The 22,500-nt window shown below is 37.7% G+C and overlaps 1 protein-coding gene across 2 annotated transcripts in view; it reads left to right on the forward strand.

Annotated features, from left to right (window-relative positions):
* The window catches only part of LOC133662420 (ankyrin repeat and BTB/POZ domain-containing protein 3-A-like), a 382,948-nt gene that overhangs the window by 272,310 nt on the left and 88,138 nt on the right, over positions 1–22,500 (forward strand). For both annotated transcript variants that reach the window (XM_062066402.1, XM_062066401.1), the window contains exon 2: positions 10,703–10,864. In XM_062066402.1, the coding sequence (XP_061922386.1) occupies positions 10,703–10,864 (162 nt within the window). The remainder of the gene's footprint in view (positions 1–10,702; positions 10,865–22,500) is intronic.

Consider the following 22,500-nt stretch of genomic DNA (forward strand, 5'->3'; position numbering starts at 1 on the left):
CTTTTCATACCTTCGGTGTGATTCGGTTTTCAGCGTAAAATACTCATGTCAGGGTTTTAGTAGATTCCAATCTCTGCGGTTTTGTTGACTACTGCTGCAAAATAAGAGCAACATCAATTGGAGCACATGTAATAGTCCAATCACAGCTTTAGAGCTCGTGTTTCCAGATAGTCACTGAGCTACGTGACTCTAGCCCAGGGGTGGGCAATTAATTTTTACCGGGGGCCGCATGAGCAACCCGAGCACTGCTGGAGGGCCACACCGACAATATTTCAATTACATTTTGTTCAAATTATTTTTGATATACCGTAAGATAAATAATAATAATAATAATAATTTTAACCTAACTTAAAGGCCTACTGAAACCCACTACTACCGACCACGCAGTCTGATAGTTTATATATCAATGATGAACTCTTAACATTATAACACATGCCAATACGGCCGGGTTAACTTATAAAGTGACATTTTAAATTTGCCGCTAAACTTCCGGTTCGAAACGCCTCTGAGGATGACGTATGCGCGTGACGTAGCCCGGCGAACACGGGTATGCCTTCCACATTGAAGCCAATACGAAAAAGCTCTGTTTTCATTTCATAATTCCACAGTATTCTGGACATCTGTGTTCGTGAATCTGTTGCAATCATGTTCATTGCATTATGGAGAAGGAAGCTGAGCAAGCAAAGAAGAAAGTTGTCGGTGCGAAATGGACGTATTTTTCAAACGTAGTCAGCCACAACAGTACACAGCCGGCGCTTCTTTGTTTACATTCCCGAAAGATGCAGTCAAGATGGAAGAACTCGGATAACAGAGACTCTAACCAGGAGGACTTTTGACTTCGATACACAGACGCCTGTAGAGAACTGGGACAACACAGACTCTTACCAGGATTACTTTGATTTGGATGACAAAGACGCAGACGTGCTACCGTGAGTATGCAGCTTTGGCTTCTAAACATTTGATCGCTTGACCGTATGTGCGCAACTTTTTTTTGCGTATGTACGTAACTTTTTTAAAATATATAAGCTTTATGAACCTTGGGTTAGGTGAACGGTCTTTTGGGCTGAGTGATTGTGTGTGTTGATCAGGTGTTTGAATTGTATTGGCGTGTTCTATGGAGCTAGGAGCTAGCATAGGAGCTAGGAGCTAGCATAACAAACATGCAGATGTTTTTATTCAGGATTAATTTGTGGCATATTAAATATAAGCCTGGTTGTGTTGTGGCTAATAGAGTATATATATGTCTTGTGTTTATTTACTGTTGTAGTCATTCCCAGCTGAATATCAGGTACCGTGAGTATGCAGCCTTGGCTGCTAAACATTTGATAACTTGACCGTATGTGCGCGTCACGTACGTAACTTTTTAAAAATATATAAGCTTTATGAACCTTGGGTTAGGTGAACGGTCTTTTGGGCTGAGTGATTGTGTGTGTTGATCAGGTGTTTGAATTGTATTGGCGTGTTCTATGGAGCTAGGAGCTAGCAGAGGAGCTAGGAGCTAGCGTAACAAACACGCAGGTGTTTTTATGCAGGATTAATTTGTGGCATGTTAAATATAAGCCTGGTTGTGTTGTGGCTAATAGAGTATATATATGTCTTGTGTTTATTTACTGTTGTAGTCATTCCCAGCTGAATATCAGGTCACCCCCGGCTCTCACAGCATCTTCCCTATCTGAATAGCTTCAACTCCCCACTAGTCCTTCACTTGCACTTTACTCATCCACAAATCTTTCATCCTCGCTCAAATTAATGGGGAAATTGTCGCTTTCTCGGTCCGAATCTCTCTCACTTCATGCGGCCATCATTGTAAACAATAGGGAACTTTGCGTATATGTTCAACTGACTACGTCACGCTACTTCCGGTAGGTGCAAGCCTTTTTTTTATCAGATACCAAAAGTTGCAATCTTTATCGTCGTTGTTCTATACTAAATCCTTTCAGCAAAAATATGGCAATATCGCGAAATGATCAAGTATGACACATAGAATAGATCTGCTATCCCCGTTTAAATAAAAAAAATTCATTTCAGTAGGCCTTTAACTTTATACAAAAGCAGATTGCTTTTGATGGTTTTATTTTTAACACTGTCTTACACAACACTTCCTGATGTATAATACAATGCAAAAATGTCAATTTCTGTCACTTTATCCAGCCTCCTCTTTAAAAGTCCAACATTTTTCCCCGTCAGATTTGGACAACCATCTGTTGTCACACCTGCCAGCTTGTCCCATTTCAGTCCTTACATGTCCAAACACGCATTTACCTATGTGAACAAGTCATTACCTGTGGTTGTCCCTTTAATTGACTGCATGGCTGCCAGCTCCTCCGCGATTTGAAAGTCTGCAGTTATCCCACGTAAGAAGATGAGCAGCTGGGCGGTGTCACGTACATCGCAGCTCTCATCCAAAGCCAGCGAAAGACAGTCAAAGTCGGCCGTTCTGTTCTTCAGCTGAAGCTCCAAGTTTCCAGCGATGGTCTCAACCCGCCTCGTTACAGTGCGTCGGGAGAGTGACACGTTCTCAAACGCGCCCCTCTTCTCCGGGCATATCAGCGAAACAGAGTCCAATAAGCACTCCTTAATAAACTCTCCGTCAGAAAACGCCTCAGTTTTTCTGGCGATTTTGTGAGAAATGACGAAACTTGTCCTGACGGCTGCATCTCTGGGGGTGTGAAATTTGGAAAAAAAGTCCTTGTTGGGTTTGCAGTTTTACCATCAACGCATCCGCCTCCCTTGCGCGCACTTCATCAGACAGATTCTGGTATTTTTCCTCGTGCTTCGTCGCGTAGTGGCGATTCAAATGATATTCTTTAAACACAGCAAGCTGTGTACCACAAATTAAGCACACAGCTTTACCTTTAATTTCTGTAAAGAAATACTTGGGAGTCCATGTCTTGTTGGAAACACGCCATTCCTCATCAACTTTTCTCTTTTTAGCATCTCGGGGGTAACCGGGCATCACTTGTCGCTGTGCACCTTCACTCACAGGTTACACACGGACATACGCCCATAAATAACACTTTTCAAAATAAAAGCGGCATAGTTGTATTGCACACACGACATAGATTTTTTTTTAGATTTATTTTGTAATTTGTGATTGCCGCTGTTTACATTCACTCACAATCGCGCACGGGCATACGTCCACACGGAAGTAATACAAATAACGCTTTTCAAAACAAAAGCAGCGCCGTTGTGCCCGGTGCGCCCAATGTACGGAACCATTTTGGTTGTGCTCACCGACCTCGAAGCTATTTTATTTGGTACATGTTGAAATGACAAGTGTGACCAGTAGATGGCAGTCACACATACGAGATACGTGTAGACTGCAATATGACTCAAGTAAACAACACCAACATTTTATATGTTCCATTGAGAGTATAGAACATTACACACGGCGCTCAAAAATCCGTCAAAATGTTTTAGTAGGACTTTGGTAAGCTATGAAGCCACACCACTTGATGGATTGTACTGTGCTTCAACATAGGAGTATTGTTATGGTGTGTGTATAAGGTAAGACATTATCTGGTGTTTTGTATCGCAATATTATGCAAAAGCAATGTTTCTTACCTTCCGGTACCTGCTGATGTGTACTTGGGATCTGCATAAGTCCTGAAAATGTGCGCGCATCCGCTTTTGTAGTCCGCGCCAACACCGTAGTCGACAAGCTTCTTCTTTTTCTCTATCTTCTTGTTATGGGACATTCATCCTCCGCTGTTGCCATTTGTAATATAAAGTAGTGTAAAGTTCTTACTTATATCTGTCAGTAAACTCGCCATTAAAGCACTAAAACATAACGTCAAGACCTGTCACATCACGCTGTGACTCGTTTTGAGTTTTTTGGTGTTTTCCTGTGTGTAGTGTTTTAGTTCTTGTCTTACCCTCCTATTTTGTTGTTGATTGTCATGTACGGATGTACTTTGTGGACGCCGTCTGCTGCACACGCTGTAAGTCTTTGCTGTCGTCCAGCATTCTGTTTTTGTTGACTTTTCAGCCAGTTCAGTTTTAGTTTGGTTTTGCTTAGCCATCCCTAAACTTCAATGCCTTTTGTCTATTTTTGGTTTAAGTATTTGATACCTTTTTACCTGCACACTGCCTCCCGCTGTCGTCTGCATATTGTGATCACGACAAACCATACTCCGGCATCTACAAAGCAATTAGCTACCTGCTGCCACCTACTGATATGGAAGAGTATTACACGGTTACTCTGCCGAGCTCTTGACAGCGCAGACGATAATTGCTGGTTTGCAAAAAATATTTTTAACCCAATTAGGTGAAATTACATAATTTCCCACGGCGCACCAAACAATATCTCACGGTACACTAGTGTGCCGCGGCACAGTGGTTGAAAAACACTGGTGTATAAGGTAAGACATATTATCTGGTGTTTTGTTTCACAATATTATGCAAAAGCAACTTTTCTTACCTTCTGCTACCTGCTGATCTGAAAAAATTAAGGTATGTAAATAAACATTTACAAAATATTTCTGTGTAAATAACATATATATTTGCATCTTTTAGTCTGGTGGAGCTAATATAAAGTATAGATATATTAAATATAGTGAATAAATAAATATAACATGATAACACTTTCAAGGAAAAAACTATTTAATGATTATGTAGCTGAGATAGGCTCCAGCACCCCCGCGACCCAAAAAAGGGACAAGCGGTAGGAAATGGATGGATGGATGGATTTATTTATTATAATTTATTATATATTATTTTATTAAATATTACATTTATATTAAATATCAGAATTTGATTCTGATATTTAGTATTAATTTAATATTAATATTACATCTTATTAAATATAATGAATAAATAAATATAATATAATACAATTTTAAAGGAAAAAATACTTTTATATTGAATGATTATGCAGCTGAGATAGGCTCCGGCACCCCCCGCGACCCCAAAAAGGGACAAGCGCTAGAAAATGGATGGATGGATGGATTTATTTATTACATTTTATTATATAATATATTATTAAATATTACATTTATATTAAATATCAGATTCTGATTAAATATCAAATTTTGATTCTGATATTTAGTATTAATTTAATATTAATATTACATATTGTTAAATATAATGAATAAATAAATGTAATATAATAACATTTTAAAGGAAAAAATACTTTTATATATAATGGTTATGCAGCTGAGGAAGGCTCCAGCACCCCCCGTGACCCCAAAATGGGACAAGCTGTAGAAAATGGATGGATGGATGGATGGATGTATTTATTATATTTTATTGTATATTATATTATTAAATATTGAATTAATATTAAATATCCGAATCAGATTCTGAATAAATATCAGATTCTGATTCTGATATTTAGTGTTAATTTAACATTAATATTACATATGATTAAATATAATGAATAAATAAATATAATATAATAACATTTTAAAGGAAAAAATACTTTTATATATAATGGTTATGCAGCTGAGGCAGGCTCCAGCACCCCCCGCGACCCCAAAAAGGGACAAGCGGTAGAAAATGAAGGGATTTCTTTATTATATTTTATTATATATTATATTATTAAATATTAAATTTATATTAAATATCAGAATCTGATTATGATATTTAGTATTAATTTAATAATAATATTACATATTATCAAATATGTAATATGAATATATAAATTAACTATTATTAAATTCTGGTGTTTAATATTAATATTAAATATTATAAAATATGTAATATTAATACATACATTAGATATTAAATATCAGATTTTGATTAAATATCGGAATCTGATTCTGATTGTGATATTTAATATTAATTTAATAATATTATATATAATGAAATATAATAAAAAATTATTAAATATAAAAGTATTTTTCCTTTAAAATTTAGTTGGTGTAGCTTACATCCCGGTGCGCTCCATAGCCCGGAAAATACGGTACCAAAATACGATTCTGGTATATACCTGCAAAATGTAATATTCGGATGCTAATAATTGTGCCGTTGGACGTTAAAAAATTAGCCACGGGTCGCAAATGGGAGTGGGATCACTTGAAGTCACGACAGTGTGACGTGTTGCGCTCTAAAAGCTGTGTGATTGCATCAGTCGCTGTCCACTTTGATTAGGAACGTCATCATTTTGAGCACAAAAACTGCACGCAAGACATTTGGACGTGTTTAAATTGGTATGGCTTCAAATGGATGGGTGTCAAAATATCCTTGAGAGGAAGTGAGGTCACAAATCCTCTTTTCATGTTCATGACAACCCCAGCAAATAAGATATTCCTTTAGCGGGTGTGAGAGTGCGATAAGACGCAGTGGGAGGTGTGTGTGTGTGTGTGTGTTTTATGAATAATTCACCCCCCCCCCCCCCAAAAAAAAGACCACAAGAAGAAAATAGTTTGCCTGACAACTGTGAATCCGTCAACCTCGTTTTGGTACGATGACAGGAACTTTCCAGGAGACGTTTGGAGGAATTCCCGTTTGCTTTCCTCACAGACTTTTTTGGGATGGGCTCTGCTTCAAATGTTGTTTACGCCACAGTTTGCTGAGCGAGACACGATAGAGGAATAAGCGCTTACGTACTCGCTTACATGCTATAGGGGATTAAATACTCACAGTCACGCTGATAACAAATATGGCCTCCAAACTGGATGAATATTAATGTTGCCACGTTGAGAGGTAACTAATCCTCCGGTTGTCATGGTTACTGCTCTGTACACTTACAACTCTTACAATACTGGGTTTCTAAATGTGTAAATTTGTACTACACCATGATCATAAAAATGATTTAAAAAATAAAGGCTTGACAGCTGTTTCCAAGGGGAGAGGGGTTGTAAACAGCCGTTGCCCTCGGCCACAAAACAATTGAAAGAAAAGATGTCTGGAGCTTGCGTCAGGTCCTGCTTTGTAGATCTCGGGTCAAGACAAGATCTTACTGTGGATTACAATAGGTCAAAGAAACCGACACCTTCATGTCGCTTCCCATCCTACACAGTGGAGTTTTACAAGCCTTTTGCTTGGTAAGATCAAAGACAGCTTTTGTCCTCTCGGCGGGAACTCATGGCAACACTAAGTTTTGTGATAACTTAGATACAATATGGCCTCCAAACTGGATGAATATTAATGTTGCCACGTTGAGAGGTAACTAATCCTCCGGTTGTCATGGTTACTGCTCTGTACACTTACAACCCTTACAATACTGGGTTTCTAAATGTGTAAATTTGTACTACACCATGATCATAAAAATGATTAAAAAAATAAAGGCTTGACAGCTGTTTCCAAGGGGAGAGGGGTTGTAAACAGCCGTTGCCCTCGGCCACAAAACAATTGAAAGAAAAGATGTCTGGAGCTTGCGTCAGGTCCTGCTTTGTAGATCTCGGGTCAAGACAAGATCTTACTGTGGATTACAATAGGTCAAAGAAACCGACACCTTCATGTCGCTTCCCATCCTACACAGTGGAGTTTTACAAGCCTTTTGATTGGTAAGATCAAAGACAGCTTTTGTCCTCTCGGCGGGAACTCATGGCAACACTAAGTTTTGTGATAACTTAGATACAATATGGCCTCCAAACTGGATGAATATTAATGTTGTCACGTTGAGAGGTAACTAATCCTCTGGTTGTCATGGTTACTGCTCTGTACACTTACAACTCTTACAATACTGGGTTTCTAAATGTAAATGTAGGTAATACAATAAATGTATTGATAAAATATATTTAAATACTAACTTCCGCCATTAGCGCCAAAATCCATAGCCAAATCAATACCTTAAGAGAAGGCAAGGGGCGATTGCAGCTATTCGAGATACAACACTTCTCAGACGCCAAGAGAACTTTCCAATGTCCGCGTCAGCTGTGCGTCTATTTACCGAAAAACTTGGTCCCTTCCTCCCGTGGATGTGATACAGGAAGTGTGTGACTACAAATACTGCTTTATGGATGTGACTGTGAAATGGCCAGGCAGCGTGCGTGATGCCCGTGTCTTCGCTAACTTCCGCCATTAGTACCAAAATCAATAGCCAAATCAATACCTTAAGACAGTGGTCCCCAACCTTTTTGTAGCTGCGGACCGGTCAACGCTTGAAAATTTGTCCCACGTACCGGGGGGGGTTTATTTTTTTTATAAAGAAATACAATCATGTGTGCTTACGGACTGTAACCCTGCAGACTGTATTGATCTATATTGATATATAATGTATATATTGTGTTTTTTATGTTGTTTTAATTTAAAAAAAAAAAAAAAAATTATTAAAACAACATAAAAAACTTTTTTTTTTTTTTTTTTTCCTTGCCGGCCCGGTACCGGTCCATGGATCGATTGGTACCGGGCTGCACAAAAATTTTAATTTTTTTTTTTTTTTTTTTTTTAATTAATTTTTTTATAAAGAAATACAATCATGTGTGCTTACGGACTGTAACCCTGCAGACTGTATTGATCTATATTGATATATAATGTATATATTGTGTTTTTTATGTTGTTTTAATTTTTTTTTTAAATAAAAAATTATTAAAACAACATAAAAAACTTTTTTTTTTTTTTTTTTTCCTTGCCGGCCCGGTACCGGTCCATGGATCGATTGGTACCGGGCTGCACAAAAAATAAAAAAAATATTATTATTATTATTTTTTTTATTTTTATTAAATCAACATAAAAAACACAAGGTAGACTTACAATTAGTGCATCAACCCAAAAAACCTCCCTCCCCCATTTACACTCATTCTCACTTATTCACACAAAAGGGTTGTTTCTTTCTGTTATTAATATTTCTGGTTCCTACATCATATATCAATACAGTCTGCAAGGGATACAGTCCGTAAGCACACATGATTGTATTTTTTTTATGACAAAAATAACAATTTAAAATAAAAATAAATCAAAAATACCATACCACCAACAGTTTTTATTTCAACCATACCTTCTGTCAAAAGCCTAAAGACTGACCACATAGTTCCTGTCTTCACAATAAAAGCACTGCTCTATCCTGCCTGCGCTAACAAAATAAGAGTCTCAGAAAGCTGGCGTGCACAAGCTCGAAAGCCACGTGTATTTCTCGTAAAGTGTATAAAAAGGAGTATGGAAGCTGGACGAATAAGATGGCAAAAAGCAACCACTTTCATGTGGTATTGGACAGAAAGGAGGACTTTTTTTTCTCCTCCATTAAAAAACGTGGACGTTATCATCACTGCTGTCTGATTCCTATCAATGCAAGTCATCACAATCAGGTAATACACCAACGTATATTCTTGTCTTCATGAAAGAAAGGAATCTATAAGTGTTAAACATGCTTGTATTATCATTAAACACCTTTTAACTTGTTAACAAAAACGTCTCTTTCATAAATAAATATCAATTATATATATATATATATATATATATATATATATATATATATATATATATATATATATATATATATATATATATATATGAGGTAGATCCCTTCCACTCGGTCATTTCAAAAGTAGCTCGCCTGCTGAAAAGTGTGGGCACCCCTGATCTAGTGTTTTTCATTTCTATTTAAATGTTCTATTATTTAAAACATTTGTACGCACGTACAACACTTAAGACCTTCAGTATATCAGTATGTGGAGTTAAATTATGGAATGGATTAAGCAAAGCAATCAAACAATGTACTAATATGATCCACTTCAAGAAACTCTTCAAACTTAAAGTGTTTACAAAGTACAAAGAAGAAGAACCATGACAAACATTTTCAATTTATTTTATCCATTCATTCATTCATTCTTAAAGTAATCTTACTTATCTCATCATATGAAATATGACTTTCTTCACCAATTATTATTATTAAATTCTTACTATTATTTATTTATTTATTTTTATTGTGATTACATATGGAGTTTATTGTGAATAAATTGAGAACAGGAAGTGAATAAAAAAAGTTTCAGCAACTGTTATGTAAAGAAAAGGGGTAGGATTAAATAAGCTCTGCTTCTTCCTACTCCTTTTCGAACATGTTGAAAAGAGAAACTGGAAATTGTGATGTATCATGTTGTATGCTTGCATGTTCGAAATAAACTCAAACTCAAACTCATTATATATTCTAACTTTCTATTTTTTATTTATACTTTGTAGCACTTTGAGATTTTAACAAATGTATTATTATTATTATTATAAGTTTTAATTTAAAAAGTTGCACACCAAACACAGCAAACAAAATGTAAAAATGCACAGCAAACTATTTACAATATAGCTCTTTTAAATAACTTCCCAGTGAAGTAAAGTTATCTACTGGAGAGCAGATGGACACTTTTTTTATTTTATTTTATTTTATTTTATTTTTTTCGCGCATGCGTATAAGGTCAAGTAAACGGGGCTGTCACGCCAAATTTTTTCCCCCCTACAAAAACCTTCCCCCCTCATTTACTTCCGTGGTCATGTTTCCTCTTACGTCATTGACAGCGATCGATAGCACTTCGGCTTTGACAGCTGCTGGAATCTGAAGATATCCATTATTGTTTTTTTTTTGTACAGGCGCGAAACAGGACAGTCGCGTGCCGGTTAAGGACCCCCGGCAACTTTGTGATTTTAATGGACGCAGCCCCGGAAGTTAATGGGGGGGGGGAGGTTTTTGTAGGGGGAAGAAATTTGGCGTGCTGGAACTCACGGAGCGAAAAGTGCTGACTGTGCAGGATGGGTGTTGTTGACGTGTGTGTCGCCCCCCCCCCCCCCCCCGCAGGTGTGCTCAGTCTGACGTGTGTGTGTCGTTCCCCCGCAGGTGTGCTCAGTCTGCCCGACAGTCTCAACCTGCACCGCGACCAGCAGCGTTTGAGCCGAGGCGGCGGTAGCGGCGGCGAAGATCACGCCTACACGCAGGCGGAACTACGCACCGTGGAGCAGTCGCTGCTCGCCACCAGGGTGGGCAGCATCGCCGAGCTGAGTGAGTGTCACATGACCCCATCATTAATGTCACATGACCCCCGTCATGAGTGTCACATGACTCCATCATTAATGTCACATGACCCCATCATTAATGTCACATGACCCCATCATTAATGTCACATGACCCCATCATGAGTGTCACATGACCCCATCATTATTGTCACATGACCCTGTCATGAGTGTCACATGACCCCATCATTAATGTCACATAACCCCATCATGAGTGTCACATGACCCCATCATTAATGTCACATGACCCCGTCATGAGTGTCACATGACTCCATCATTAATGTCACATGACCCCATCATTAATGTCACATGACCCCATCATTAATGTCACATGACCCCATCATGAGTGTCACATGACCCCATCATTATTGTCACATGACCCTGTCATGAGTGTCACATGACCCCATCATTAATGTCACATAACCCCATCATGAGTGTCACATGACCCCATCATTAATGTCACATGACCCCATCATTAATGTCACATGACCCCGTCGTGAGTGTCACATGACCCCATCATTAATGTCACATGACCCCGTCATTAATGTCACATAACCCCATCATTAATGTCACATGACCCCGTCATGAGTGTCACATGACCCCATCATTAATTTCACATGACCCCATCATTAATGTCACATGACCCCATCATTAATGTCACATGACCCCATCATTAATGTCACATAACCCCATCATGAGTGTCACATGACCCCATCATTAATGTCACATGACCCCATCATTAATGTCACATAACCCCGTCATGAGTGTCACATGACCCCATCATTAATGTCACATGACCCCATCATTAATGTCACATGACCCCATCATTAATGTCACATGACCCCATCATTAATGTCACATGACCCTGTCGTGAGTGTCACATGACCCCATCATTAATGTCACATGACCCCGTCATTAATGTCACATGACCCCATCATTAATGTCACATGACCCCATCATTAATGTCACATAACCCCATCATGAGTGTCACATGACCCCATCATTAATGTCACATGACCCCATCATTAATGTCACATGACCCCGTCATGAGTGTCACATGACCCCATCATTATTGCACCTGACCCCATCATTAATGTCACATGACCCCATCATTAATGTCACATGACCCCGTCATTAATGTCACATAACCCCATCATTAATGTCACATAACCCCATCATGGAGCCAGGAAATGAACTAATTGGTTGTAGAATATGTTGTAGTACTAGTGTATGGAAGATGTTGTAGTACAAACATGCAGAACATGTTGTAGTACTAGCATACAGAATATGTTGTAGTACTAGTGTATGGAAGATGTTGTAGTACTAGCATACGGAATATGTTGTAGTACTAGTGTATGGAAGATGTTGTAGTACTAGCATACGGAATATGTTGTAGTACTAGTGCATGGAAGATGTTGTAGTACAAACATGCAGAATATGTTGTAGTACTAGCATACGGAATATGTTGTAGTACTAGCGTATGGAATATGTTGTAGTACTAGCATACGGAATATGTTGTAGTACTAGCATACGGAATATGTTGTAGTACTAGCGTATGGAATATGTTGTAGTACTAGCATACGGAATATGTTGTAGTACTAGCATACGGAATATGTTGTAGTACTAGCGTATGGAATATGTTGTAGTACTAGCATACGGAATATGTTGTAGTACTAGCATACGGAATATGTTGTAGTACTAGCGTATGGAATATGTTGTAGTAATAGCATACGGAATATGTTGTAGTACTAGTGTATGGAAGATGTTGAGTTGTAGTACAAACATGCAGAATATGTTGTAGTACTAGCATACGGAATATGTTGTAGTACTAGCGTACGGAATATGTTGTAGTACTAGCATACGGAATATGTTGTAATACTAGCATACCTAATATGTTGTAGTACTAGCGTACGGAATATGTTGTAGTACTAGCATACGGAATATGTTGTAGTACTAGCGTACGGAATATGTTGTAGTACTAGCATACGGAATATGTTGTAATACTAGCATACCTAATATGTTGTAGTACTAGCGTACGGAATATGTTGTAGTACTAGCATACGGAATATGTTGTAGTACTAGCATACGGAATATGTTGTAGTACTAGCATACAGAATATGTTGTAGTACTAGCATACAGAATATGTTGTAATACTAGCATACGGAATATGTTGTAGTACTGGCATAAAGAATACGTTGTAGTACTAGCATACAGAATATGTTGTAATACTAGTATAGGGACGGCGTGGCGAAGTTGGTAGAGTGGCCGGGCCAGCATACAGGATGTGTTGTAAGTACTAGCATACAGGATGTGTTGTAGTATTAGCATACAGGATGTGATGTAGTACTAGTGTACAGGATGTGTTGTAGTACTAGCATACAGGATGTGTTGTAGTATTAGCATACAGGATGTGTTGTAGTACTAGCATACAGGATGTGTTGTAGTATTAGCATACAGGATGTGTTGTAGTAGTAATTCACAGATGTGTTGTAGTACTAGCATACAGGATGTGATGTAGTATTAGCATAACAGGGATGTGTTGTAGTATTAGCATGCAGGATGTGTTGTAGTAGTAATGTACATGATGTGTTGTAGTACTAGCATACAGGATGTGATTGTAGAATTAGCCATACTGGATGTGTTGTAGTATTAGCGTACATGATGTGTTATAGTAGTAATGTACATGATGTGTTGTAGTAAAGATGTTTCTTAGTACAAGGAAACATGAAGTATTTCTAATATAATATCAATAATCAATGAGTCTTCAGACTTACTTAAAGAAGCTCTTCCAGTGTGTGTTATCATCCAGTGTGTGTTATCATCCAGTGTGTGTTATCATCCATGTTCCACAGTCTCATTCATCATCCTGTGAATATTTGATGCTCATACAGTAGATATTACACTCCTCATTCGTCTTCAGCCGCAAAAAAGACTTCAAAAAGGTTTTAAAAAATAATATGTCGGCTCATTATCCGTCTTCACCTTGGAAGTTTGACTTCTTTTGTTCTGTGACACCTACCAAGTCTGGATATAGATATGATATATGCACAGTTGGATTATAGATCATGAATTAAGATTACACAACATTAATCATATTCTCAGTGCTAAAATACAATAATTGCGACTAAATGTAATAATACATAAGTATATGTATTGTATATTATATTTGTATACAACATTATGTATGTATATATGTATATATTTCTTTAAAAAAACTGTCACTAAGATGAAAGTGCAAATGAAAATATCGCTTCACCACGTTAGTCATCATTTTGGGCTTAAGAAACTTCTCTGTACTTCTTCTGCTTGTTTGAAATTGTCATTACTGCCACAAGTGGTGGAAAAGTGTATTACAACTGAGAACCCGGCTGCGACTCACACGGACCACGGCTGAGAAAGAGATCTTTTTTTTTTGGCAGCCAACTAGGGGGCGCTCACATCTGGCTCTCTGCAAATGGACTCCAGTATTACTCAGTAACGTAATCGTAACATATGTTTCAAAACTTTTATTTGTCCAAACTGTACAATTGTTTACCATTGTACTGTAATTAATTAAATATTACACTGTAATTAGGGCTAAATAACTTTGTTTACATAAATATAGTGCTTTTTTTTTTTTTTACCATTTGGAAAAACCAGGTCGTATATTTTCTCTTTCGTTTCACTGCGATCACGGCTTTTTCGCTCCTTCGACGTGTTGATGGGCTCGTATTGCCCATCCGACTTGGAAGCTGAAATATTACCACAACGGGACATTTTTTCTGCTTTGTAGGGGTGTAACGGTACGTGTATTTGTATTGGACCGTTTCGGTACGGGGGTTCCGGTTCGGTTCGGAGGTGTACCGAACGAGTTTCCACACGGACATATTAAGTAGCGTAACGCACGTTGTGTAAACAATGCACACCGAGGCACAACCACACGGCATGCTAGCAGCTAACGGGCTAGGATAGACTGACCATACGTCCACTTTTCACCGGACATGTCCTCTTTTGCGGAGCTGTCAGGGCGGAGTTTCTTAAATGCCTCAAATGTCCGGCATTTTGAGTTAGGGTTGCGTGTATTTTCAATGTACGTCCAGGGTTAAGAAGGGGTTGAAAACAAAACAAATTGTGTGTGCAGCAGCATTGGTGAGGGAGGGGCAGAGAGAGAGAGAGAGAGAGAGAGAGTTATGATAAACGCGCATGCGTCGCCAGGCTCTGCTTTTTATCCATAGATTTAATTTTTTATTATCTATAGCAGGGGTGTCAAAAGTGTGCCCCGGAGGCCATTTGCGGCCCCACAGCTAATGTTTTAAAGGCCCACGGCACATTCTAAAAATACTATTAAAAATAAACAAAAACATAACAAAAGTGAAATAAAAAAAGCTTAAAGGTTAAATGTAATTTAGAAAAAGTTGCAATGTTGACTAATAAAACAAAGCTGTTTTTTTTTCTTTCAAACTGTCATTGCTCAAAACATAATATTGAATCAAAATCAATGTTATTATGAGTTATTGACCTATCCAAGGTTCCCATTACTTCACATCAAATATTCCACTAAGAAAAATATTTTTGGTGGAAGATTTTGCAAATTTGGTAAATAAATAACCAAAAAAATTGATATTTTGTTGTTTTCTTACTGTACCGAAAATGAACCGAGCCGTGACCTCTAAAACCGAGGTACGAACCCAACCGAAATTTGTGTGTACCGTTACACCCTTAGGTGCGGCTCACACGGACCACGGCTGAGAAAGAGATCTTTTTTTTGGCAGCCAGCTAGGGGGGCGCTCACATTTGGCTCCCTGCAAATAGACTCAGTATTTATAATGTAGCGCAGTGGTCCCCAACAACCAGTACCGGTCCGTGGATCGATTGGTTACCGGGCCGCACAACAAATAAAAAAATAAAAATAAATATATATATATATATATATATATATATATATATATATATATATATATATATATATATATATATATATATATATATATATATATATATATATATATATATATACAAACCCCATTTCCATATGAGTAGGGAAATTGTGTTATATGTAAATATAAATGTAATACAATGATTTGCAAATCATTTCTGGGTGTTGTTGATAAACGGTTTTCGCCTTGCATAGGAGAGTTTTAACTTGCACTTACAGATGTAGCGACCAACTGTAGTTACTGACAGTGGTTTCTGAAGTGTTCCTGAGCCCATGTGGTGATATCCTTTACACACTGATGTGGCTTGTTGATGCAGTACAGCCTGAGGGATGGAAGGTCACGGGCTTAGCTGCTTACGTGCAGTGATTTCTCCAGATTCTCTGAACCCTTTGATGATATTACGGAGCGTAGATGGTGAAATCCCTGAATTCCTTGCAATAGCTGGTTGAGAAAGGTTGTTCTTAAACTGTTCAACAATTTGCTCACGCATTTGTTGACAAAGTGGTGACCCTCGCCCCATCCTTGTTTGTGAATGACTGAGCATTTCATGGAATCTATTTTTATACCCAATCACGCACCCACCTGTTCCCAATTAGCCTGTTCACCTGTGGGATGTTCCAAATAAGTGTTGATGAGCCATTCCTCAACTTTCTCAGTATTTATTGCCACCTTTCCCGACTTCTTTGTCACGTGTGCTGGCATCAAATTCCAAAGTTAATGATTATTGCAAACAACAAAAAAAAGTTTATCAGTTTGAACATCAAATATGTTGTCTTTGTAGCATATTCAACTGAATATGGGTTGAAAAATTATTTGCAAATCGTTGTATTCCGTTTATATTTACATTTAACACAATTTCCCAACTCATATGGAAACGGGGTTTGTATATATATATACATATATATATTTTTATTTTTTAATTTTTTTATTTTTTAATTAAATCAACATAAAAAATACAAGATAAATTGTTGGTCGAGGAAAAAACCGTTCTGGTGTGGATGAACTTGACTGGCCTGCACAGAGTCCTGACCTGAACCGATAGAAACACCTTTTTTGACGAATTAGAACGGCGACCGAGAGCCAGCATCGGTGTGTGACCTCACCAATGCACTTGGGAAGAATGGTGTAAAATTCCCTATATAAACACACCCCCCGCCACCTTGTGGACAGCCTTCCCAGAAGAGTTGAAGCTGTAATAGCTGCAAAAGGTGGGCCCACGTCATACTGAACCCCTATGACTCATATGTGAGTCAAGGCAGGTGGCCAAATACTTTTGGCAATATAGTGTATTTAGTTCTGGTGTACCTAATGAAGTGTCCCCTCTTCGGACAGCTTCAGAATGTATTGGCTTTTGTGTTCTTGGGCCCGCGCGTCCTCCAGAATACTTTTGGCAGCTCCTTCCGAGGCGGCCGCGTCCTTCCAAGAAAACCGGAGCGAGCACAAGGACGGCGACAGGCGGCGGGAGATCTAAGAGCCGCCGCGCTCGCCAAGGCTTCGCTTTAAACATCGACTCCATTAAGCCCAAACAAGCTCGTCCTTGTTTCCCCCCCCCCCCCCCCCCCCCCGCAAACATCCAACACTGTTACCCCGGCTGCCATGAAGAAGTTGTTCAAAACTTTATTTTGAAGGGGGAATAATTTTTTTTTTTTTTAATTATTGATGGCCCTGCTTTGGCAGTACCACCAAAGGGGCGAGCCAAACACAATCGGTCCCTTCCAGGACGAACCATTTTACCGGAGCCATGCTAACCCTGCAGCTTTGCCAAATACCTCCCCGTTATCGCGTCCGAAACATCATGCTAGTTAATTTCCCAGCTGTTTGGTTTCTGCTGTTTTTACCACGCAGGCACATTTGAGTCGCTCATTAAACGCGGCAGAGACCAGAAATAAACAACACCAGATGATAATTAATTGCCTCGTGGCTAATTCGGATGTATTTGCGGAAATGCGTGATTGATTGTACTCCCCCCCGTCAAATCAGCCAACAAACATGAATAATACTTCATTTAAATCTATTCAAGGGCCTAAAAAGTTCATCTCTCTGGAGCCATTTCTCAGTTCACGCAGACGAAGGACAAACCCCAAAAGCGGTGAAGTTGTCACCCTTGTGTGAATGGTAAATAAAATACAACTTATATTCAATTGAATAGACTGCAAAGGACAAGATATTTCATGTTCACACTGGAAAACGATGTTATTTTTGGCAAAATATTAGCTCATTTGGAATTTGATGCCTGGCAACATGTTTCAAAAAGAGCTGGCACGAGTGGCAAGAAAGACTGAGAAGGTTGAGGAATGCGCATCAAAGACTTATTTGGAACATCCCACGGGTGAACGGGCTAATTGGGAACAGGTGGGTGCCATGATTGGGTATAAAAGCAGCTTCCGTGAAATGAAGTGAATTATATTTATATAGCGCTTTTCTCTAGTGACTCAAAGCGCTTTACATAGTGAAACCCCATATCTAACTTACATTTAAACCAGTGTGGGTGGCACTGGGAGCAAGTGGGTAAGTGTCTTGCCAAGGACACAGCAGCAGTGGCTAGGATGGCGGAAGCGGGAATCGAACCTGGAACCCTCAAGTTGCTGGTACGGCCACTCTACCAACCGAGCTATACCGCCCATGCTCAGTCATTCACAAACAAGGACGGGGGCGAGGGTCACCACTTTGTCAACAAATGCCTGAGCAAATTGTTTAAGGACAACATTTCTCAACCAGCTATTGCAAGGAATTTAGGGATTTCACCATCTACGCTCCGTAATATCATCAAAAGTTCAGAGAATCTGGAGAAATCACTGCACGTAAGCGATGATATTACGGACATTCGATCCCTCAGGGCGGGTACTGCATCAAAAAGCGGCATCAGTGTGTAAAGGATATCACCACATGGGCTCAGGAACACTTCAGATAAACCCACTGTCAGTAACTGCAGTTCGTCGCTACATCTGTAAGTGCAAGTCAAAAGTCTACTATGCAAAGCCAAAGCCATTTATCAACAACACCCAGAAACGCTTCGTTTGGGCCTGAGCTCATCTAAGATGGACTGATGCAAAGTGGGAAAAGTGTTCTGTGGTCTGACGAGTCCCACATTTCAAAATTGTTTTTTGGAAACTGTGGACGTCGTGTCCTCCGGACCAAAGAGGAAAAGAACCATCCGGATTGTTCTAGGTGCAAAGTGTAAAAGCCAGCATGTGTGATGGTATGGGGGTGTATTAGTGCCAAGACCATGGGTAACTTACACTCTGTGAAGGCACCATTAATGCTGAAAGGTACGTACAGGTTTGGAGCAACATATGTTGCCATCCAAGCAACGTTATCATGGACGCCCTGCTTATTTCAGCAAGACAATGCCAAGCCACGTGTTACATCAATGTGGCTTCATAGTAAAGAGTGCGGGTACTAGACTGCCTGCCTGTAGTCCAGACCTGTCTCCCATTGAAAATGTGTGGCGCATTATGAAGCCTAAAATAGCAACAACGGAGACTGTTGAACAACTTAAGCTGTACATCAAGCAAGAATGGGAAAGAATTCCACCTGAGAAGCGCTTCAAAAACGTGTCTCCTCAGTTCCCGAACGTTTACTGAGTGTTGTTAAAAGGAAAGGCCATGTAACACAGTGGTGACATGCCCTTTCCCAACTACTTTGGCACGTGTTGCAGCCATGAAATTCTAAGTTAATGATTATTTGCAAAAAAAAAAAGTCAAATTTTTCAGTGTGAACATGAAATATCTTGTCTTTTGCAGTTCTGTTTAATTGAATATAAGTGAAACGGGGTTATATATATATATATATATATATATATATATATATATATATATATTTATATATATATATATATATATATATATATATATATATATATATATATATATATATATATATGTCTTAATTAGATTATCCAAAAAAATAGTGCTCGATACCGTGGTAGAGCGTAATATGTATGTGTGGGAAAAAAATCACAAGACTATTTCATCTCTACAGGCCTGTTTCATGAGGGGTTTCCTCAATCCTGAGGATTGAGGAAACCCCTCATGAAACAGGCCTGTAGAGATGAAATAGTCTTGTGATTTTTTTCCACACATACATATTATATATATATTATATATATATATATATATATATATATATATATAATATATATATATATACTATATATATATATATATATATATATATATATATATATATATATATATATATATATATATATATATATGTATATATATATATATATACACACTACCGTTCAAAAGTTTGGGTCACATTGAAATAGACGGAGTAGACATCGAAAGGGTAAAAGAAACCAGATTTTTGGGAGTATTAATAGATGATAAAATAAACTGGAAATCTCATATACAAAACATACAACATAAGGTAGCAAAAAACATTTCAATAATGAATAAAACAAAACACGTCCTGGGCCAAAAATCACTTCATATTCTCTACTGCTCACTAGTGTTACCATATCTGACTTATTGTGCAGAAATATGGGGAAATAACTACAAATGTGCGCTACATTCGTTAACCATGTTACAAAAAAGATCAGTTAGAATAATACATAATGTTGGATATAGAGAACATACAAACCATTTATTTATTAAGTCAAAAATATTAAAGTTTGGTGATTTGGTAAAATTGCAAACAGCTAAAATGATGTACAAAGCAATCTATAACCTGCTACCAAAGAATGTACAACATTTCTTCTCAACTAAAGAGGAGAAATATAACCTTAGAGGAAAAAAATAATTTAAAACATTTATATGCACGTACAACACTTAAAACTTTTAGCATAACAGTATGTGGAATTAAATTATGGAATGGATGAAGTAAAGAAGTTAAAAATTGTACTGACATGATCCAGTTTAAGAGGCCGTTTAAATTAATAGTGCTTACAAAGTACAAAGAAAGAAGAATTTTGAGAAAAACTTCCCAACCTTATTGAAAATATTCTTCATCTCAGTATGTTAATAATGACTGAATTAATTAATTACATATTACAAACTGTTGTATATACTGATTCATAGATGTTATTTTATTATATAAAAAGGTGAGTAAATGATTTTATATAATTGTAAACGCTTTGAAGTGGGAAAGGGGTAGGATTAAATAAGCTTTGCTTCTTCCTACTCCTTTTCGGGCATGATGTAAACGAAATGATATGAAATTGTGTGACGTATTATGATGTAAGTGTGTTCATGTTCGAAATAAACTAAAGAAAGAAAGAAAAGAAGAAAATGTCCTTATTTTTGAAGGAAAAGCACTGTACTTTTCAATGAAGATAACTTTAAACTAGTCTTAACTTTAAAGAAATACACTCTATACATTGCTAATGTGGTAAATGACTATTCTAGCTGCAAATGTCTGGCTTTTGGTGCAATATCTACATAGGTGTATAGAGGCCCATTTCCAGCAACTATCACTCCAGTGTTCTAATGGTACAATGTGTTTGCTCATTGGCTCAGAAGGCTAATTGATGATTAGAAAACCCTTGTGCAATCATGTTCACACATCTGAAAAACAGTGTAGCTCGTTACAGAAGCTACAAAACTGACCTTCCTTTGAGCAGATTGAGTTTCTGGAGCATCACATTTGTGGGGTCAATTAAACGCTCAAAATGGCCAGAAAAAGAGAACTTTCATCTGAAACTCGACAGTCTATTCTTGTTCTTAGAAATGAAGGCTATTCCACAAAATTGTTTGGGTGACCCCAAACTTTTGAACGCTAGTGTATATATATATATACACAGTACGTATGTATGCGGTAGAAAATGGATGGATGTATATATATGTATATATATATGTGTGTATATATATACATATTAATGTGTTTGTATGTATATATATATATGTATGTGTATGTATGTATGTATGTACCGTATTTCCTTGAATTGCCGCCGGGAACATAGTATTCGCCTGCCTAGAATTACAGCCGGGTCAAACTCGTTTCGCAAAATAATTAGCGCATGCTTGGCACTTCCGCCGGGTCAAATATGAGTCATTAAATGACTTCCGCCTCCTGGTGGTAGAGGGCGCTAGTGATCCTTCTTGCGACTGCTGGTACTGCAGAAGACCGGTACTGCAGAAGAAGACAACACGCAGCAAGAGTGAGCAGCCATTGTTTGCTTGCACTTTTACCATGGAGGATTAAATATCTAAAATAAAACAGTTTTCTAAACTGGACTTTCAATCGAAGCAGGAGGTAATACTTAAAGGAAGATCTCCATCGAGACAGAGAGACTTTTAAAACTGAAGAAAGATAAGGAAGACTTCTATAGGAGCTGCGCATGGACTCATTTATACCTAAAGGTAAGACCATAGTAACGTTTTTTTTTATTAAATGTGATTTTCATGATAAGGTAAGCGCCGGAGTGAGAAGAGGTTTTAAAATAATTAGCGCATGCTTGCCAATCCCGCATGCTTTTGGTAAACGCAGGAGTGAGAAGAGGTTTTAAATTAATTAGCGCCCCGGCGGCTATTCAAGGAAATACGGTATGAATATATATATATATGTATGTATATATATATTTAAAAAAAAATATATATATATATATATATATACATGTGTGTGTATATATATATATATATATATATATATATATATATATATATATATATATATATATATATATATATATATATATATATATGTGTGTATGTATGTATGTATGTATGTATGTGTATGTGTATATATATGTATATATATATATATA

Source organism: Entelurus aequoreus, linkage group LG12 (genome assembly GCF_033978785.1).
Source record: "Entelurus aequoreus isolate RoL-2023_Sb linkage group LG12, RoL_Eaeq_v1.1, whole genome shotgun sequence".
NCBI classification, from domain to species: domain Eukaryota; kingdom Metazoa; phylum Chordata; class Actinopteri; order Syngnathiformes; family Syngnathidae; genus Entelurus; species Entelurus aequoreus.